At 50.0% G+C, this 21369-nt stretch overlaps 1 protein-coding gene across 2 annotated transcripts in view; it reads right to left on the bottom strand.

The window, feature by feature from the left end:
- Positions 1-21369, bottom strand: part of LOC142296590 (cytochrome P450 2J2-like) — a 399973-nt gene that overhangs the window by 36094 nt on the left and 342510 nt on the right. For both annotated transcript variants that reach the window (XR_012751655.1, XM_075340382.1), the window contains one exon: positions 7379-7566. Coding sequence is in view for 1 of the 2 variants with exons in the window: in XM_075340382.1 (XP_075196497.1) it covers positions 7379-7566 (188 nt within the window). In the remaining variant the exon portion in view is untranslated. The remainder of the gene's footprint in view (positions 1-7378; positions 7567-21369) is intronic.

Raw genomic sequence — 21369 nt, forward strand, 5'->3', positions numbered from 1 at the left:
TTTACAAGCCACTTAACGTTTGTGGTTGCCCTGCAAGTTCACGGGCTTGTCCATGGAAAGTCCTCCATGCAAAACAACGTTTAAACGGTCCCCACGGGGACAACGGTGCCGGCTCCGGCCGGTTGCAAATCAAGCAGACAATCTGGTGAAGTACTTGGTATCATTTCACTTATCATCAGCAGAACTTTCAAACAAACAAACAACTCTTTACATTCCCTGACCCCTTTTACTCACAGGACGGTCTCCCTGTACCTAAGTGGGGGTCTACCTAGGTTGGGACGGGTGGACCTCCGGAGCCCGGTGTCAGTGAGGCTAGACAGTGGGGTAGAGGGAACAATCGGTTCCTCCTCCCTGCTATAGTGTGGAGCAGGCGGAGGTATAGGGGAGCTGGGTACAGGTTCATCCCTGGGCACTGGCACTGGTTCTGGCTCACGGTTGACCGCTTCCACTACTTCTTCATCCACGGGTTGTGGGAACAGTATCACTGGAAGAATCACCGCGCCGTTCTGTGTAGGCCAGTTTGCTGGGAAGTCACCCATTACAGTGTGGATTACCTCTGCTGCCTTCTCTGCTGGTGGAGGAACCGGTACTTCAGCCTCTGCCCTCAATGCTGGTGGGCACCTTTTTAGATGGTCTCGGGAGACTGTGGTCAGAGTGCCCCCTTGGTCACGACTGATCTGGTAGGCCTTCCCATCTCCCCATTCTGTGGGTTGTATGACGTAAGGAACTTGTTCCCACTGATCATCCAGCTTGTGGGTCTTCCTCTTCCGCTTCAACACTACATCCCCTGGCTGGAAAGGACTCGCAGACGCCTTCTGATTGAACCGGTGCTCCTGCTGTTCTCGACTTCGACTGAGGTTTTTCTCCACATACTCCTGGATTTGCCGGTATTGTGCTCTCCTCCGACTTTCCCACTCCGCTGTCGAAGGGAGCGCTTCTGGGGCCTCCAACCCCATCTCCAGATCCACCGGCAGGCGGCCAGGCCGAGCCCTCATCAGATATGCTGGGGTGCACTTCGTCGAGCTAGACGGGATATTATTGTACATGTCGACCAAGTCGGGTAACTTTTCCGGCCACAGGTTCCGTTCTTCCAGTGGTAGCGTCTTGAGGAGCCCCAGGACCAAGTGGTTCATCTTCTCACACATGCCGTTGGTCTGGGTGTGGTAAGGAGTGGTCCGGATCTTCTTGCAGCCGTACAACTGGCAGAATTCATGGAACACCTCTGCTTCAAAGGCCGGGCCTTGGTCAGTCAGCACCTTTTCTGGGTATCCACGGGGTCGGCAAAAATAAGCCTGGAACGCTCGAGCAGCAGTTCGACCAGTTAGGTCCTTAACGGGGACTACCACCATAAATCTTGAGTAGTGGTCTACAATGGTCAATGCGTAGGTGTACCCACTTCGGCTGGGGGTGAGCTTGACATGGTCTAGGGCGACCAGCTCCAGCGGCTGATGGGTGACTATTGGGTGTAGGAGCGCCCTCTGGCTAGTCTCGTCCTTTCTCCTCAGCGTACAAGGACCACACTCTCGGCACCAGGCTTCCACCGATTCACGCATCCCACTCCAATAGAACCGTTCCCTCAACAGCATCTCCAGCTTCTTCCACCCGAAGTGTCCAGCACCATCATGGTATGCCCGCAGGACAGTAGCCACGTCAGCCTGAGGAACGACCAACTGGCATATTTTCTCATGGGTCTTCGGGTTGATCAGCTCACGGTACAGCCTCCCTTGGTGTAGGTAAAGCCGTTTCCGTTCCTTCCACAAGCGTTGGGCTTCGGCTGGAGCGGTAGGGTCTATTCCCATAGCACCCTGTTCCACCAGAGTCTTGACGAGGCGAACAGCCGGCGCTTGGTTCTGAGCTTCCTGCCACTCTTGACTGGGCCGTGGGTCCAGATCCACCCGTTGCTGATGTACTTGTACCCTCTCAGTAGGCGGCTGGTGAAACGCAGGCAACTCGATCTCCTCGAGGTCGTCATCCTCGCACCCCTCTTCTGACAAATGGGGCATTCGGGAGAGTGCATCAGCATTTATGTTTACACGACCGGCTCGGTACTTTATGGTGAAATCATAGTTGGCTAGCCGGGCTACCCACCGCTGCTCCAGCGCGCCCAACTTGGCCGTGTTCAGGTCAGTCAGCGGATTGTTGTCCGTAAACGCGGTGAATTTTGCTGCCGCCAAGTAGTGGCGGAACCGCTCCGTGATAGCCCATACCAACGCCAAGAGCTCGAGCTTGAAGGAGCTGTAGTTCTCAGGGTTCCTTTCAGTCGGCCGGAGTTTTCGGCTAGCATAGGCAATCACCTTCTCCTTTCCATCCTGGACCTGGGATAGGACTGCTCCTAGTCCCACGTTACTGGCGTCTGTGTGGAGGATGAACGGGCGCCCATAATCAGGGTACGCCAGGACCTCTTCTCCGGTCAAGGCCGCCTTCAACTGGCAAAAGGACTCCTCATGCTTGTCCTCCCACAACAGTGGGGCTCCAATGGGTCTACCACCTTTGGTCTGTCCCACGAGGAGATCCTGCATGGGGGCAGCCATCTTCGTGTACCCCTTTATGAAGCGCCGGTAGTACCCCACCAGGCCCAGAAACTGCCTTACTTCCCTCACTGTAGTTGGTCTCGGCCAGCTCTGGATGGCAGTAATCTTCTCAGGGTCGGGGGCGACACCGTCTGCACTCACCACGTGCCCTAGGTACTGCACCCTGGGTTTCAGCAGGTGACACTTAGAGGGCTTCAATTTCATCCCATACTTGGCAAGGGACGCGAACACCTCGGCCAGGTGCTCCAGATGGGCTTCGTACGTCTGGGAATAAACAATCACATCATCCAAGTACAACAGGACGGTCTCGAAGTTTAGATGTCCCAGACAGCACTCCATCAGCCGTTGGAAGGTTCCGGGGGCATTGCACAGCCCGAACGGCATGCTATTGAATTCGCAGAGCCCCATCGGGGTGGTGAAGGCGGTCTTCTCCCGGTCCTCTGGGGCCACGGCCACTTGCCAGTACCCGCTGGTGAGATCAAGGGTAGAGAAGTAGTTTGCAGTTCTCAGTGCAGCCAAAGACTCTTCGATACGAGGTAGTGGATAGGCATCTTTATGGGTTATTTGATTAATCTTCCGGTAGTCCACACACATCCGCATGGTACCATCCTTCTTCTTAACCAGTACCAACGGAGCGGCCCAGGGACTACAGCTGTCCCGAATAACCCCTGCCTCCTTCATATTCCTCAACATATCTTTGGCACACTGGTAATGTGCAGGGGGAATAGGTCTATACCTCTCTTTGCTAGGGGGATGTTCACCGGTGGGGATGTGGTGTTGGACCCCTTTGATCTGCCCAAAGTCTAGGGGGTGCTTACTGAAAACCTGTTCGTACTCCTGCACCACCCTGTATACCCCTGCCTTGTGATGTGTAGGGGTATCATCAGTGCCCACATGTAGCTGTTGGTGCCACTGCTTTGTCTCCCCCTGGGGTGGGGAAGTGCTAGTGGTAGGTGGGAGTGTGGATGGACTGGCTTCATGGATAGGGTGAGGGTCCAGGGTGAGCAGCTTGGCAATGGTGGCATACCGGGGAAGCCTGACTTCTTCCTCTCCACAGTTCAACACCCTCACAGGCACTCTCCCTTTCTTCACATCCACCACCCCTCGGGCGGCCATTACAGTGGGCCAATGATCAGAGGGTATGGGCTCCATCATGGCCGGGTAATCACGCCCCTGTGGCCCTACTGCTGCCCTACACCAAATCATCATCTCACTCCTAGGGGGCACAGTCAACGGAGCTACATCCATTACTCTCACTCCACCAATCTCCCCTCCTGTTGAGCTTACATGCTGGCGGTACATCAGAGCCCGGATCTCACGCTGCACAGCTCTCTGCCGGCTTCCTGCTGCTGTGGCGGCCAGCTGTTGTAATAGGGTCAACACATCAGTCATACAGTGCTCCATCACATTGGTTCCTAGCACTATCTTCGGGTTATGATCACTGGGTTCATTCATGATCACAATCATACCCTGATGTTGTAGTTCAGCTTGCCCCACAGTCATAGCCACTTGTTTATACCCCACTTGGGTTAATGGAAGTCCATTGGCAGCAATCAGTGTTATACTAGTATCTGGGGGTGCCAGTTCGTCCATTCCCCAATATCGCTGATACAACGTGTATGGTATGGTGGTTACCTGTGATCCAGTGTCCAAAAGAGCCATCACCGGTATACCGTCCACAGCCACGGGGATGATGGGTCGGGCCCCGATATATCGATCTCGCCAGTCCGGGGGGCCACGATGTTCTACTCCTGAGGATTGGCCCGGGGCCCCAGGGGTTGCTCGTTTAACAGGCACTGTCGGAAGTAGTGACCAGGCTTACGGCACTTGTAGCAGATTGGAGGTCTGCTCCGCGGGGTATTAGCACTTCTCCGCTGCATCCAGGGAACATCCTCGGGGCTGTCAGCAAGCTGTATCTGCGCTGGAGGCTGAGATCTGGTCAGAGGTTGTAGTGCAGCAAGGATCTTGGCGAGGTCTCCGTCCATGCGACGGACCTGGGCTGCCAGTTCTTCCACTGTGCTGCTTGGGGCTGTAGGTATTGGAGAGGTTGGTAGGGCAGGGGCCGCCACCACGGGGGCCATCTCGACGGGCCACGGGGCAGGTTCCCGACCTTCTGCAGCTGGGGGCTGTAGCGCTTTAATGGCCCGTTCCTTTAACACAGCAAAGTCCACATCAGGGTGTTCCAGGGCCCACAGCCGGAGTTGTTTACGATCCTCGGGGGACCTCATCCCCTGCGCAAATTGCTCTACCAACATCTTGTTGCTATCCGCCTCATTAATAGGGTTCACCCGCTTCAGCGTACGGAGGGCGGTTTGCAGACGTAAAGCATAGTACCGAATGCTATCCCCAGCCCGTTGTCGGCACTGGTAAAACTGCATCCTCAGCTCAGCTTCAGTCCGGGTCTCGAAGGCAGTCTGTAGCTTCTCAAAGATGGTGGCTACAGAGAGCCGGTCCCCCTCGGCCCAGGTCTCCGCTTCCTGCTCAGCCGCACCGGTTAACTGGCCTAGCACTATCGCTGCACGTTGCTTATCGGTCAGGGGGTACAGCTCTAGCAACGGGTTAAGCTTTTTCCGGAAGGCCTGTAAGGCATCCGGTTTCCCGTCATACTGCGGTAGCCAGGCAGCTCCGGGCGCATAGGGCAAGGAGAACGGCATGACCTGAGCGAGCGCGGGGGCCGCGGCACCTCCCGCCAGTACAGCCGGGGCCTGGGCAGGCCCATTCCCATCCGCGGGTGCCACTGCGGCTGCGACCACCGCTCCTCCAGCGGCTCCGTCGGGCGCAGACATCTTGTTTCCGTCCCCCTTAGCTCTTTCCGGCCCCTCCTCTCTCGGGGCGGGGTTTTGGCCTTCGCGCCTCTGCTACTCGAGAAGACGCTCGAGCGGGAACTTTTCGCGCCAAAGATGGCGACTTCTGAAATTTTTCAGCCGGATACCTCCGGCGGTAACAAGGTGCACCTCTACCAAACGGCAGAGCGGTAAGATCCTGTTCGTGACGCCAAGTTGTCGCGGGCGGGGAGGAGGGTGTCAGCACACTACGCTCACCCCTTCTGCTCGGGTCCGGCGGCTGCTGCTCAGTGGTGGCTCGAGCGGTGGGCCGGATCCCGGGGGTTCTCGAGCGACACTCCTCGCCCGTGAGTGAAAGGGGGTTGTTGGGTGTGGGAATTGTTTATTGTCCGTGACGCCACCCATGGTTGTGGTGATTTCAGCACCGCTGCTCTATAGGCCCGGGGACAATGGTGTGTAGCAGCGAGATGTTGCGTTGCCCCTCCGTGGGTAGGGGTTGGTGATCCCGGGGCCCGGTGATGGTGAGGGAGATGCAGGGCCTGGTGGGCGCAGGGACGCGGGGGCAGCGCTGTGCCTTGCGGCACTGTGGTACTCACTCAGCCTGAGACGTTGACACAGTTTTACGGTAAACCACACGGCTGGAAAGACGGTTCCCACGGACGGCTGCACTTGCTCTCCCAGTAGGTAACGGTGATGTCCCTCTGACCTGCACCTGATGTTTCTAAGTTGGTAGCGATGGGTTCCCACCGGTAACCCGCTCCCCGGCTTCAAGCTGGACCGGAGGAGCTCTACTTTGCCCGCAGACGCTGGCCCTGAGGAACTGGTGCCTTGGCGGTGGCGGTGTTCCTCCTTAATGGTCGGACTGTTGCCTTCAATTGGGACTTGGTTGTTGGGGGATCGACGTCCCCTTCACTGACGGATTCGGCAAATTATGGCGACTCCTAGCCTTGCCGGGGTCTGAGAGGCCCCTGCCCTGGTGCTGACTGTCCTTTGCACGCTGCTCCAGACTGCCGGGTCACTACCCGTCCGCGGTCCTTCCAGGAACTCCCGAACAGTCACCCCTCTGGACAGTCACCGTCGTTGCTTACCTTGCTGACCCGGTCCGGCACACAGCTGGACCAACTTCAGGCTTTTCACTCTCTTTCTTTCCTGTCACCACTCTTGCTTTCCTCCTTTACCACTTTACTTCCCTAGCTTAACTTCTTGTTTACTCCTTTCACTTCCTCCTCCAAACTCTATCTGCCTGGTTCTTCCCGCCTCCAGAGCTGTGAACTCCTCGGTGGGCAGAGCCAACCGCCTGGCCCACCCCCTGGTGTGAATCATCAGCCTCTGGAGGAAGGCAACAAGGATTTTTGGTTAGCTTTGGTGTTCCTAACTGGGATGTAGGTTGTGGTGGTGTGATGACCTGTGACCCCTGGTTTGCCCAGGGCGTCACATAAAGATGACCAGAATATATTTTATGTTCAGGTTTAGGCAAAGAATATAAGAAATGTCTTATTTGAAGGTATTGGTAAAACAATGCGGTGGGAGTGAAAACTTTATTTCTAGCTCTGAAAATTGAATTAATTTAAATCCATAAAACAAGTCTTTAAGGGTATATTTACCCTCCACATCCACTATAATGTATTAAACAGACAACCACAAGTATGCTGCTCTGCAAGACAGTAAGCTGATTATACTCTTCAAGACATATGACTGTTGTGAGGGTGGCACGGGGCATTTGTTGTCACAGACAAGGACGAACCCTAGTTGCTATACAGCCTTGCATGGTCAGTCTGCTCTGCAGCCACCTTCACAGTACAAAAGGTTAAGTGCTGGTTGTGATGCGCCCACAGGGTCTGGGGGAGATACTAGTCACCGGGCCGGTGTAGGGAGGTTGGATGTCACGTAGCTAGGCCCGGTTCCATTACCCCGGCGGTGTCAAGAAATGGGGGATGGTGATGGGGATAGTAGTTACCTCAGTTTAGATTACCTTAGCGTTCATAAAAGATTGTTGATTTACTGTACTGTATTTTACCTGGTTAGAAAGGTATCATTATGCAATCACAATTATAACTTAGTTACCTTGGGGATTGAATAACCAAGTAGGGTAAAGTCTTGAGAACATTGCCTAGGCAGACCTACAGGACCCACACTAGTGAATCTCTGTACTTCATGAATTACAGCATTGGTGTATGGCATACTCAAGCGGTCTTCATATTTAAGATTTTCAATACTTTCTACTAATTCATCAATTTCCTTCTGGACTTTTACTGTAAAACAAAATTAGAAGATTTGATTGTTAAGAATAAATAAATAAATACATAACAGTATCATTAGTTTGCAGTCATTAATTTAAGGTACCAGAACCCATTAAAAATAGATGAAGGCCCCATTTTGTCTATTTCGTATCCTGCATTTCCAGTGGCCTTAACAAGTGTCATGCTAAAAGATAGAGAGGAGAGAAGGATGTAGACCCACTGCTCCTTGATACAGAAATTCCCCAGATTGACATAAGGGGCGTAATGATCACGGTCGCAGGATTTGCCAGCGCAACCTAGCCTGAGGGGTACAGGGGCCCCATCTACCACAGCGCTTGTTTCAGCTGGATTTGTGTCGAAGGGCAATCATCCAGCTGAAATGAATTGCAGAACAGAGACCCATTGGGTCCCTGCACTGCAATGTGCCTGTGCCAATTAAGTATGTTAATATTCACTGCTCCTCATGCCCACAATCCCACCCACCTCTTTCCACTAAAGCTGTTGCTGAGAGGTGGGTGGAATTAGGGTGTGGAGAGCAGTGCATATTCATGTTCTTTAATAACAGCATACATGACTGCCCAGCAGCCGGCTTCCTGCAGTGGCTAGGTGGTCACATGTGCCGCTACTAAAGAATATGGATACTCACTGCTCCTGATGCCCATAATACCAGGCATGTGAATCAGCGAATATGCCGCTGACTGTGGTGTAAGTGGCCAGGCATGGCAGTGATGTCATGCGCTGTATCGCCTTACACTTAGGTCAGTTGCCAGCATGACAGTAACAGAGGAGGTCACCGGGGGACCAGAGGGAAGGTAAGTATAATCGATTATTTTTTTTTACTGTGTGCAGCGTGATGGGGGATCATATGTGCCAGGATGGGGACATATACCAGGATGGGGGTATGATGGGGACATATATACAGGATGGTGCCATGATCAGGACATAAATACCACGTAGCGGCCACATATACCAGGATATAGCCATAATGGAGTTATACACCAGGATGGTCACATGATGGTGACATATACTAGAATGGGGGACATATTTACCAGGAAGTAACCTAGAATGGCGGACATTAGTACAGGATAGGAGTAAACACTACACAATGAAAGGGGAGCGGAGGTAACTTTTATGTTTTTATAGGATTTAGAATATTACAATGGCCCATATATCTGACCAAGCCAGGGTGTTATAGGGGCAGGTTCAACCTTTGCACTGGGGGTCATCAGACTCTTGTTCCACCAATAGGCATGACTAAGTCATACCTCCCAACCGTCCCAGATTCTGCAGGACTGTCCCGATTTGAGAGCTCTGTCCTACAGCTCACAGCTGTTGTCCCAGCTCCTCCCCTCAGTGCGGTGAATAAACAAAATGAAATTCTTATTTGCTCTGGTTTTCCAGGACTTGAACTCATGGACTCAGGGTCCAGAGGCTGCAGCTCTCCCAGTGAGCTACTGCTTCTAATGGAAGACATAGGAAGATTTGGTAATCTTGACCTCTGTATTGCGGCAGAGAAACCAGAAGCAGATTTGTGGCGCCCTGGGCAAGCCAGGACGTCACAAGCACTACACCAACACACCCCACACTCCCTGTCAGGCACACCTAAGTCAGACAAAAACCCTTGTTGCCTTCCTCCAGGGGCTGATGTCCACACCAGGGGGTGGGCCAGGCGGTTGGTCCCGCCCACCGAGGAGTTCACAGTCCTGGAGGCGGGAAAAAGAGTCAGTTCAGTTTGGAAGTGAAAGAGAGAGGAGAGTGAAGTGGTAAAGGAGCAGACAGAAAGTGGTCCAGGTGTGTGGCCCGGACGGAACAGCAAGGTTGGCAGACGGTGGTGACCGTCTGCAGGAGAGGCCTATTGGAGCTAGCCGTAAGGACCGTGGACAGGCGGTGGCCCGGCGGTACCGGACCGGTACGCAAAGAGAAGCCAGCACCATCCGTCAGGGGCTTACGGACCCCGACAAGGCTAGGAGTCGCCGTGAAATTTGTCAAATCCGTTAGCGAAGGGAACCTCCTGGGTTTCCCAGCAGCCAAGTCCCGACAGCAGGCAACAGTTCAACCGTTAGAGGGAAACACAGTCAACGCCAAGGCTAAAGTTCCCAGGGCCAGAGCCTGTGGGCAAAAGGGGCTCCTTCAGCAACCTTCAAGCTGGGGAGCGGGTTACCGGTGGGAACCCATTGGAATCGTCTACATTACACAGGTGCAGGGAAAGGCAGTCACCATCAACCTGCCGGGAGGAGAAACACTGCAGCCGTCTGTGGGACCCGTCCATCCAGCCGTTTGTTTTACCGGAGACTTTGTGCACATCATTGGCTGAGTGAGTACCACCGTGCCGTGCGGCACAGCACTGCCCCCGCGACCCTGTACCTCGCCAGGCCCCGTAACCCGCCTGCCATCTATCCCTACCCCCTCACCGGGCCCCGGGACAACCAACCCCCTACCCACGGAGGGGAGAACTAACATCCAGGCTGCTCCCTGTCATCGCTCCCGGGATCCCCGTCCAGAGCAGCGGTGGGGTCACCAACCTCACCACCACCGTGGGTGGCGTCACGAAAAATATCAAATCCCCACAATCAATTCCCCCCCTTTTTCACTCACGGGCGAGGAACGCCGCTCGAGTCCCCGGAATCCGGCCCACCGCTCGAGCCACCACCGAGCAGCAGCCGGACCCGAGCAGTGGGAGAGCGCAGCGTCCCCTCCTCTGCCCGCGACAGATTATTCAGATACATAATAGATAGAGAGCTAATAGATAGAGAGAGGGATAGATAATAGATAGATAGATAGAGGGATAGATGATAGATAATAGATAGAGAGAGATAGATAATAGATAGAGAGAGGGATAGATAGAGAGATAGATGATAGATAGATAATAGAGAGATACATGATAGATAGATAGATAGATAGATAGATAATAAATAGATAATAGATAGAGAGAGGGGTAGATAATAGATAGCTAGAGAGAGGGACAGATAGATAATAGATAGAAAGATAGATAGAGGGATAGACAGATAATAGATAGATAACAGATAGATAGCTAGGTAATAGAAAGATAGATACATAGATAAGACATAACAGATAATAGATAGATGGAAAGATAGATAATAGATAGGTAATAGAAAGAGGGATAGATAGATGGATTGATAGATAAATAATAGATAGAGGGATATATAGATAGATAATAGGTAGATAATAGATATATAGATAGATAGATAATAGATAGATAAAAGATACATAGCTAACAGATAAATAAATGGATGATAGATATATAGATATGATTGATAGATAGATAGATAGATAGATAGATAGATAGATAGATACATAGATACTGCATCTCTGTGTAGGTGAAGGTAAGAATCAGATTAATTTGTCCCCAAAAAACTACTATAAAGAATTGAGAAAAAAATACAAATATATATCGAATATATAAAGCTGAGTGTATGTGTGTACGTACGTATGTATGTATGTCTGCTAAAGGAATCCACACCGTCGCATTTACAATCACAAAATTTTGCACAGACACTTCATGTGACCCAGGGAACGTCGTAGACTATGTTTTGACAGGAAAATTTAACCCCGCGCTTTACAGTTACTCTCCAAAAAACATGCCTCCATTAAAGAAAATGGAGCCTGGAACTACTGGTTTTAATAGCAGCTGTGATTGGTTGCTATAGGAACAAAAGGCATTGTTAGTATAAGAAGCTTATGTGTGAAGTAATATAATGTCGGTGGGGTGATGGATAGAGAGAGAAAGAGACAGACAGACATAGACACAGACAGAGTAAGAGGCAGACAAGGAAAAAAACAGACAGAGACAGACAGGGAATGAGACAGAGAGATAGAGACAGACAGACGGTAAAAGAGACAGACGGTGAAAGAGACAGACGGGGAAAGAGACAGACGGGGAAAGAGACAGACCTGGAAAGAGACAAACCTGGAAAGAGACAGACCTGGAAAGAGACAGACCTGGAAGAGACAGACCTGGAAAGAGACAGACCTGGAAAGAGACAGACAGGAAGACAGGGACAGAGATAGGCAGACAGGGAAAGAGGAGACAGACAAAGATAGATAGGGAAAGAGACAGACCTTGATAGAGACAGACGGGGAAAGAGACAGAGAAATAGAGACAGACAAGGAAAGAGACAGACAGAGATAGGCAGACAGGGAAAGAGACAGACAGGAAAAGACACAGACAAAGAGATGGACAAAGACAGACAGGGAAAGAGACAGGAAAAGAGACGGGGAGACAGACGGGAAAAGAGACAGATGGGGAAAGAGACAGACAGGGAAAGAGACAGAACTGGAAAGAGACAGACAGAGAGACAGACAAAAACAGACAAGGAAAAAGAGACAGACTGGGAAAGAGACAGACCTTGAAAGAGACAGACCTTGAAAGAGAGAGACCTGGAAAGACACAGAGACAGGTGGGGAAAGAGACAGACTGGGAAAGAGACAAACCAGGAAAGAGACATACCTGGAAAGAGACAGACGGGGAAAGAGACAGACGGGGAAAGAGACAGACGGGGAAAGAGACAGACGGGGAAAGAGACAGACCTGGAAAGGGACAGACGGGGAAAGGGACAGATGGGGCAAGAGAGAGACAGACAGAGACATTAGAGACATACATAGAGATAGAGAGAGACAGACAGAGATAGAGAGAGATAAACAGACACAGAGACACAGAAATAGAGACAGACTGATACAAAGACATACAGAGACAGAAATAGACAGACAGAGACATAGACACAGACAGATAAGGAAAGAGACAGACAGACAGCGACACACAGACAGAGACTGGGAGAGAGACAGAGACAGTACGCCCGGGTACTACAGCTAGTACAGTATATATATATATATATATATATATATATATATACTGATATATATATAATAGCTAGATAGATAGATAAATTGATAAAAGATAGATAGCTAATAGACAAATAGATGGATCATAGATAGATTTTTATATATATCTATATATATAATTGCCTTATTCTGTCTGTCTGTCTTGCTCCAAAATGACGTCATTACAGTGACAACCATCGCATTGGCCACTCGGCTCGGCCTGGCCCCGCCCCCCGCATGGATTGGCCGATCGGCCCGGCCCCGCACACGCATTGGCCGCTCGGCCAGACCCCGCCCCCTGCACTCATTGGCCGCTTGGCCAGGTCCCGCCCCCCGCACGCATTCCCCGAACCCACACGGAGCACCGACTCCCAGGTGACTGCTGCACCCCCGGGAGCCCACACCGGCAACCCAGCCGAGACATACCCTTGCGTTGCTGGGATTGTGCCGAGGCGGTGTACGCTGGTAACCATGGTACTTATTATCGGGTAACCATGGAAACCACTTTGCTTAATTGATTGTGTACCATGGTTACCAGCGTATGCCGGCTCCCTGCCCATTCAGATCGTTGGTCTCCCGCTGTCAAACACGCCGATGCGTGCTACACAGCAGGAGACCAACAAACAAAAAATGAACCACCACTGTCGCTTTGAGTAGTCACCTGATGTGTACAATAGTTACTACACGTGTGCCGGAGCTGGCGTGCGCAGTTAACCATGATACATATCGGGTAACCATGGTACACATCAGGTAACTAAGAAACCGCTTTGCATAGTTACCCGTGCCCCGCCCCCGCACACTTTGCCCACTCGGCCACCCCCCCCACCCCCCCCGCACACTGTGCCCGCTTGGTCACACCCCCCGCACACTATGCCCACTCGGCCACGCCCCTGCACACTATGCCCGCTCGGCTATGCCCCCCGTACACTATGCCCGCTCAGCCATGCCCCCCCGCACACATTGGGCACCTATACACCTCCCCCAGGACTACTCCACCTATTAGACACCTCCCCCAAGGACTACTCCACCTATTAGACACCTCCCCCCAGGACTACTCCACCTATTAGACACCTCACCCAGGACTACTCCTATTAGACTCCTTCCCCCAGGACTACTACTCCTATTAGACTCCTCCTCCCCCAGGACTACTCCTACTATTAGACTCCTCCCCCTCCAGGACTACTCCTATTAGACTCCTCCCCCCAGGACTACTCCTCCTATTAGACACCTCTACCCCCAGGAGTACTCCTCCTATTAGACTCCTCCTCCCCCAGGACTACTCCTACTATTAGACTCCTTCCCATCCAGGACTACTCCTATTAGACTCCTCTCCCCCCAGGACTACTCCTCCTATTATACTCCTCTCCCCTAGGACTACTCCTCCTATTAGACTCCTCTCCCCCAGGACTACTCCTTCTATTAGACTCCTCTCCCCCCAGGACTACTCCTATTATCCTCATCTCTGCCCAGGACTACTCCTATTATCCTCCTCTCTCCCCAGGACTACTCCTCCTATTATCCTACTCTCCCCCCAGGACTACTCCTCCTATTATCCTCCTCTCTCCCCAGGACTCTTCCTCCTATTATACTCCCCTCTTCCCAGGACTACTCCTCCTATTATACTCCTCTCCCCCAGGACTACTCCTTCTATTATACTCCTCTCCCCCCAGGACTACTCCTCCTATTATCCTCCTCTCCCCCCAGAACTACTCCTCCTATTATACTCCTCACCTCCAGGACTACTCCTCCTATTATACTCCTCACCTCCAGGACTACTCCTCCTATTATACTCCTCTCCCCCCAGGACTACTCCTCCTATTATCCTCCTCTCTCCCCAGGACTACTCCTCCTATTATACTCCTCTCCCCCCAGGACTACTCCTCCTATTATCCCCCTCTCCACCCAAGACTACTCCTCCTATTATACTCTGCTCCCCCCAGGACTACTTCTTCTATTATACTCCTGTCCCCCCAGGACTACTCCTTCTATTATCCTCCACTCCCCCTAGGACTACTCCTCCTATTATCCTCCTCTCTCCCCAGAGAGAGAGGGGAGCCAGCACGATCTGAAAATGGCATGCATCATATAAAAGGTGCAAATTCACAGATTTATTCCAACTGTACTGTAATATAAATGAGATTTTTAGCAAATAATTGATCAATTCTTTGAGCCACCCCTGCCAACGTCACGGCAAATCTCAATAGGGGGGTCCTACTCTATATTCTGTATTTCATGTGCCATGCGGCCTCCTAGATAAAGTTAAAAGCAGAACCATAATGGAGCACACATACCTGTAACCTGTATATATAACCGCTTCTATGTTGCAAAAGAGGCAATTGTGGATAGAGGCCAGCCCAGTACCAAGTACCGATCAGGGGGAATACCAGCGTTAGCCCGCTCAGTCCGGCGTGGTACTATGGCTAAGTCACCAGACGTCGGCGCCGTATCAGGGAGTACAGTATTCGCGTCCCCATCGCTGGCGATTGGTGACTCCTGCTCTGCAGGGGTGGCACCTGTGTCTTGAATGGATGGGGGTGTGGATCTCTCCCAGTCTGCTGGGTTGGTCGGGGCCCGCCACCATTCTTCATCGTCAGCAGCCCTTACCTGTTGAGCCACTAGGAACAATGATTTCAGAGGATGATTTTATATAGCTGAACCTAGAATGCAGTCTCTTACACAAGACAAAGATCTCTATTGTACAGAGCAGCATCTCTATCTCCTGTATTCTAGAGGGAGAGGAAAATATATTTTGTTTTTCTTCTAATAAAATTACTAAAAATAATAATAAAAAAATTAAAACAATGTAATTTTGATTGCGCTTTTTTATAAAATAATAAACATCACAAATCATCAAATAACATGGACATATTTGGTGTCCCTGTAATCATAACAACTCGAACAATATACCATACCTCCCAACTTTACAAGAAAGGAAAGAGGGACAAAGTATGCGGCGCGCAGCAAATTTTGACCATGCCCCTAGCCACACCCATTTGGCAGTAAGGGTCATTCAGCAGATGCCGTGGACTGTTCATTCATATTTATAGCCGTCAGAATTTTTTTATATTTCTGTGTCACTATATGACATGTTGCTTATTTGTGCCTATCAATCCGTGTTCACACGTTGCATAAATTCTGTTTCTTTTTGTTTCTGTCTGCACCAAACTACACAATAACAATCTTCTCTGTTTTTTCCATTTTTGCTGCATTTTTTCTGCCTTTTCTCCATTATTTAATGCATTTTTGGTGCAGATGTGAATCTGCGTTTTTAAGTGTTTTATTGTACACAGAAGCTTTTTCCTGCATTTTTTTAAGCTCCACATAGAAACCTCCAGAGGAACCCCCCCCCCCCCCCGAAAACTGCAGAATTCAGCAGCGTCTTTTCATGGAATCACATCCACTTTACTTGGACAATTAAACACAGCAGAATAAATGTGCAAAGAAACAGCAGAAAAAATGCAGCATTTACACTACATGTGAATATGGACTAATTGTCCAAGCAAAGTGGATGAGACGTCCTGAAATCTCCGCTCCTGGTGCGTGGAAAGACGCCGCTGAAGTGTGCGCATTTGGTGTTTCTTTCTTTATAAGCTTCAGGATTCACATCAGCAACAAACATGTATCAAATAAGGGGGACAATGTATAAAAAATACCGCAAACACGCAATAATCAGAGAACATTGTTATTGCACTCGTGGCGCGGACACCTGCAGAAAAAATGCCGCATTTACGCTATGTGTGAACACGGCCTCAGTGATCCATTTTTATTACATTTTTTTATGGGTTTTAATAAAGAAAAATAATAAATTGCGCCTTTTTTTTCCCGCCATTTACCGATCCCCATAAATAATCTGTTCGCTGTGTTGTTCAGGTCATTACGATTACAGGGACACCAAATATGTCCATGTTATTTGCTGATTTGTGATGTTTATTATTTTATAAAAAAGTGCAATAAAATTACATTATTCTATTTTTTTTATTATTTTTAGTAACTTTATTAGAAGAAAAAAAAAATCCTCTTTTCCTCTCCCTCTAGAATACAGGGCATAGAGATGCTGCTCTGTACAATGGAGCAGTGTCCTGTGTAATCTGCTGTGTAAGAGGCTGCATTGTAGGTTCATTTATGTGAAATCCTCTCTCTGACATCATCAATCCTAGTGGCTCAACAGCTAGAGCAGCTAGGAAAGCCAGGAGGTTGCTGGGCACAAGTTTTGAATGTTGCTGGTTTGAATCCAAGGTGGTGAAGATAAAAAAAAAAAAAAAAAATTGTATTTGTATTTTTTTCCGCATTTCTTTATAGTAGTTTTATGGGAACAAATGAATCTGACTCTTTCACCAACATTGAGATACAGTATTTATCTATCTATCTATCTCTATCCCTCTATCTATCTATCTATCTATGATTCTATCTATCTATGATTCTATCTATCTATGATTCTATCTCTATCTATCTATTATCTGTCGTGTATCTATATATCCCTCTATCATCCATCCCTCTATCATCCATCCACCCCACTATCATCCATCCCTCCCTCTATCCCTCCCTCTATCTCTCCATTCATCCCTCCATTCATCCCTCCATTCATCCCTCTATCCCTCCATTCATCCATCCATCCCTCCCTCTATCCCTCCATTCATCCCTCCATTCATCCCTCTATCATCCATCCATCCCTCCCTCTATCCCTCCATTCATCCCTCCCTCTATCCCTCCATTCATCCCTCTATCATCTATCCATCCCTCCCTCTATCCCTCCATTCATCCCTCTATCATCCATCCATCCCCCCTTCTATCCCTCCATTCATCCCTCCATTCATCCCTCTATCATCCATCCATCCCTTCCTCTATCCCTCCTTTCATCCCTCTATCCCTCCATTCATCCCTCCATTCATCCCTCTATCATCCATCCATCCCTCCCTCTATCCCTCCATTCATCCCTCTATCATCCCTCCATCCCTCCCTCTATCCCTCCTTTCATCCCTCTATCCCTCCATTCATCCATCCTTCTATCCCTCCATTCATCCCTCCATTCATCCCTCTATCATCCATACATCCCTCCCTCTATCCCTCCATTCATCCCTCTATCATCCCTCCATTCATCCCTCTATCATCCATGCATCCATCCCTCCCTCTATCCCTCCATTTATCCCTCCATTCATCCCTCTATCATCCATCCCTCCCTCTATCCCTCCATTCATCCCTCTATCATCCATCCATCCCTGCCTCTATCCCTCCATTCATCCCTCTATCCCTCCATTCATCCCTCCCTCTATCCCTCCATTCATCCCTCTATCATCCATCCATCCCTCCATCCCTCCCTCTATCCCTCCATTCATCCCTCTATCATCCATCCATCCCTCCGTCTATCCCTCCATTCATCCCTCTATCATCCATGCATCCATCCCTCCCTCTATCCCTCCATTCATCCCTCCATTCATCCCTCTATCATCCATCCATCCCTCCCTCTATCCCTCCATTCATCACTCCATTCATCCCTCTATCATCCATCCATCCCTGCCTCTATCCCTCCATTCATCCCTCCCTCTATCCCTCCTTTCATCCCTCTATCCCTCCATTCATCCCTCCTTCTATCCCTCCATTCATCCCTCTATCATCCATCCATCCCTCCCTCTATCCCTCCATTCATCCATCCCTCCATCCATCTTTGCAGCTGAATAACCTGCTTCTGGTGTCTCACCTGCAGTATATAGGTCAAGATAACAAAATCTTCCTATTGCTTTCATTACAGGCAGTAGCTCAGTGGTTAGAGCTGCTGCCTTTGAAATAATGAACTCACAGTTCCACGAGTTCGAGTCCTGGCCGCCCCGAAAATCCAGAGCCGATGATAATTTAATTTAATTTATTCACTTCACTGAGGGGAGGAGCCGGGACATCAGCTGTGAGCCGCGGGAGTGCGGGACAGCCCTGATAAATCGTGCAAGTCCCGCAGAATCCGGGACGGTTGGGAGGTATGATATACCGCTCAGATTATTCATGGGGATCAGTAAATGAAGTAAAAAAAATGGCACAAGTTATTATTTTTGTCTATTTTTGATACATTCAGAGAAGGAATGAATGTGTCTCATGGATTCATGTCTTTTTACATCAGTTAAAAGATGTGCTCCTCTGACCATCCGAGCGTGTCACAGCCCGGGCCAGACACTTATCAAAGGACAATAAAACTTTCACACTGAACTGCAGCAGTATTTATGGCCACAACAGTTTGCCCCCCTGCCATAGTGATAGTTCTGTTTCATATAACTTGTTTTTTTTGTTTTGTTTTTTTTTACTGCACTATTCTAAGTCCTGTTGTGTATAAATATGTGACTCTTCAGATTTTGTGTTATACTGTAAGATCTGTTAACATTTACATATATAGGTTAGAAGACTGTGGACTTTTCCTTGTTATGCTGCCACCTACTGTCAAAACAAAGAACAGCGGGCACAAACCCCTGCTACTTGATTTACTTGGTACAGTCCTGAACAGGATGTGCAGAGGAGCTAGTTTTGTTTGGTAGCTGTTTTTATGCAGAGAGGTGTGTGTCCGGACGTGCGAAATAAGGCAAGGCCGCATTCTGCCCTGCTGAACAAGGTCCAAGTACCTGAGTGTTGCGTGACATCTCCCCAAGACACAGATCCAAGAAAGGCTGGATGTGGAGCGAGGAGCCAGACAGCACGGGCAAATTACAGATCCGGGACAAAGACTGAACTTTAGAGGTGTCTGCCGGCGGAATACGAGCCCCAACGGTGACGAGGTACCCCACGCTGAAACCTGCAGTTAAGTGTGCACACTACTTTTAGATAGGGACAGATAGGAAAAGACTCTGCACTGTGTTATACGAGTAAGATAACAAGGACTCTGCGTTTTTTTGCTTAATAAGGATTTCTGTGTTTTGCTTTTGGGAGTACAATCTGAGGCTTCCCACCCTTGACAAGCTATTCAAAGTAGTTGTATGCATATTGCATTATCTCTACTGCTGTGCTCCTTTCCCGCATTTTTCCTCCACCTGTGTTGTGCAATATGTTATTAAATTTGCATTGATTAACCCCCGTGGCTCCGTGCAGTCCTTGCGTATCTCGTTACCTGCAGGTTATTACATTTGGCGTAGTCGGCAGGATACGCAGGCTGGTACGGAACAATGGATGGACAGGGGGGTGTCGCTGATGGAGGTGTCGCTGATGGAGGTGTTCTAATACAACCTGATGGGGGAATACCAGCAAGGCAGCTGTCCCTGGGGGCTATGCTGACCCATATACCAAAATTTACTGGCAGCAATGTACCTCTCCATGACTGGGCGCAGAGAGTGAGGGGCATGTTGAGAGTAGCAGGAGTGACTGCAGAAAATCAAGGGGAGATACTGTTGATTGCCCTTGAAGGCCATGCTCAAGAGACCATTTTATTGCGCCCTGAGAGTGAACGAAAGACGTTAGAGCAGGTGGTGAAGATTCTTGAGAGAGTGTATGGCGGGAAACCAGAAGCAGGAGATTTACAGGCGCAACTGTTCTACAGGCTGCAGGGTGAAGAAGAAGGTCTGCCACAGTATGCAAATGCACTCCAGAGAATAATGAGACAAATGCTTACAGCAGAGCCAGAGCTAGCACAAACCCCCGGTTATGCTGACCGTACCCTACGAGATCAATTCCTCCGTGGGTTACATAACCCCAAGATCAAAGGTGCCCTCCGTGAACGGCTCAGGGTAGAAAAAAAACTAACTTTCCAGCAGATATTGGAAGAAGCAGTCTCCCGCGCACAAACTGAAAATTGCGACCCGCAGAACGCCTGGGGTGAAGTTTGTATGCATAAGGTAGTCCCGGGTGAGAAAAACCGAGAACCGAGCCAGCTTGAGGCTAAAGTGGATCAGTTACAAGAGACTGTTACTGCTCTACAAGAGTTGCTGAAGAATATGCAAGCCCCGGCGTCAGAAGTAGGAACTACAGCACCGCGGCCAAATACCCGCACGCATACCTATCAAGAAGAGAGGGGACAGATCGAGCAGAGACGATCAAGACCCGCTGGAGACTACCAGTGTTGGAACTGTGGAAATCGGAACCATTTATTCCGACACTGTCCGGAGAGGAAGACGTCTCAAGAAAGACCGCCGTTAAACTAGTGCCTCCCTCCATGGATGGGCACATGGCGGGGAGACCAACTGAGCTTAGAGAAAACCAACGCCCTGAAGATATAGCAGCCTGCACGCCGACGATCACGGCCGAATTTGAAGGGAAAGAAGTAAGATGCCTGATGGATACTGGGTCCCAAGTGACCACCATGCCAGAACAGTTCTTCTACCAACATTTTGGACAAACTGTATCCATTGACAAAGGGGCACATATCAAACTGAGGGCTGCAAACAATCTTCCCATTCCGGTTGTAGGGGTCGTGTGGATGGACATACGTGCCTGTGGCCAGAACTTAGGCAAAAAAGGGATTGTGTTAACGAAGGGCCGGTACGACAGAGAGGTGCCAGCTATCGTTGGCATGAACGTCCTGAAAGAATTAGACCAGTTGCTCTTCAACAAGGGGGGCTGTGATTACTGGAAGACAACAGTTGCTAACAGGCCCGCCCAAAAGGTCTTCCAACACCTTATCCGTGCCCGAGGACTGTGGAAGAATGGTGGGAGCCGCTACCCGGTGGGGAGGGTTCGAGTCCCAAGACAGACAACAATTACTCTACCTCCAAATCGTGAGACAGTCCTCACCTTGCCAGTCGGGGCCCACCGTACACTCGAGGGGATGGAGGTGTTGGTGGAGCCTTACCGTGGTGAAGAGAACGGAGACGAACCGTTGGTGGCTCGCACTTTAGCAACAGTAAGAAATGGAAGGGTCCCTTTCCGTTGCGTGAACACCGGTGAACAGGCCTACACCTTGACCTCGGGAGTTGTTCTGGCCCATGTCTACCTGGCGCCTGAAGAGGTGGCGGCCGCAGAATCGATTGAATTGCAGCCCATGGCAGGGGAAGCCTGGACTTGGGCTGTTTC

The sequence above is a fragment of the Anomaloglossus baeobatrachus genome, chromosome 3 (genome assembly GCF_048569485.1).
Source record: "Anomaloglossus baeobatrachus isolate aAnoBae1 chromosome 3, aAnoBae1.hap1, whole genome shotgun sequence".
Classification (NCBI taxonomy): Eukaryota; Metazoa; Chordata; class Amphibia; order Anura; family Aromobatidae; genus Anomaloglossus; species Anomaloglossus baeobatrachus.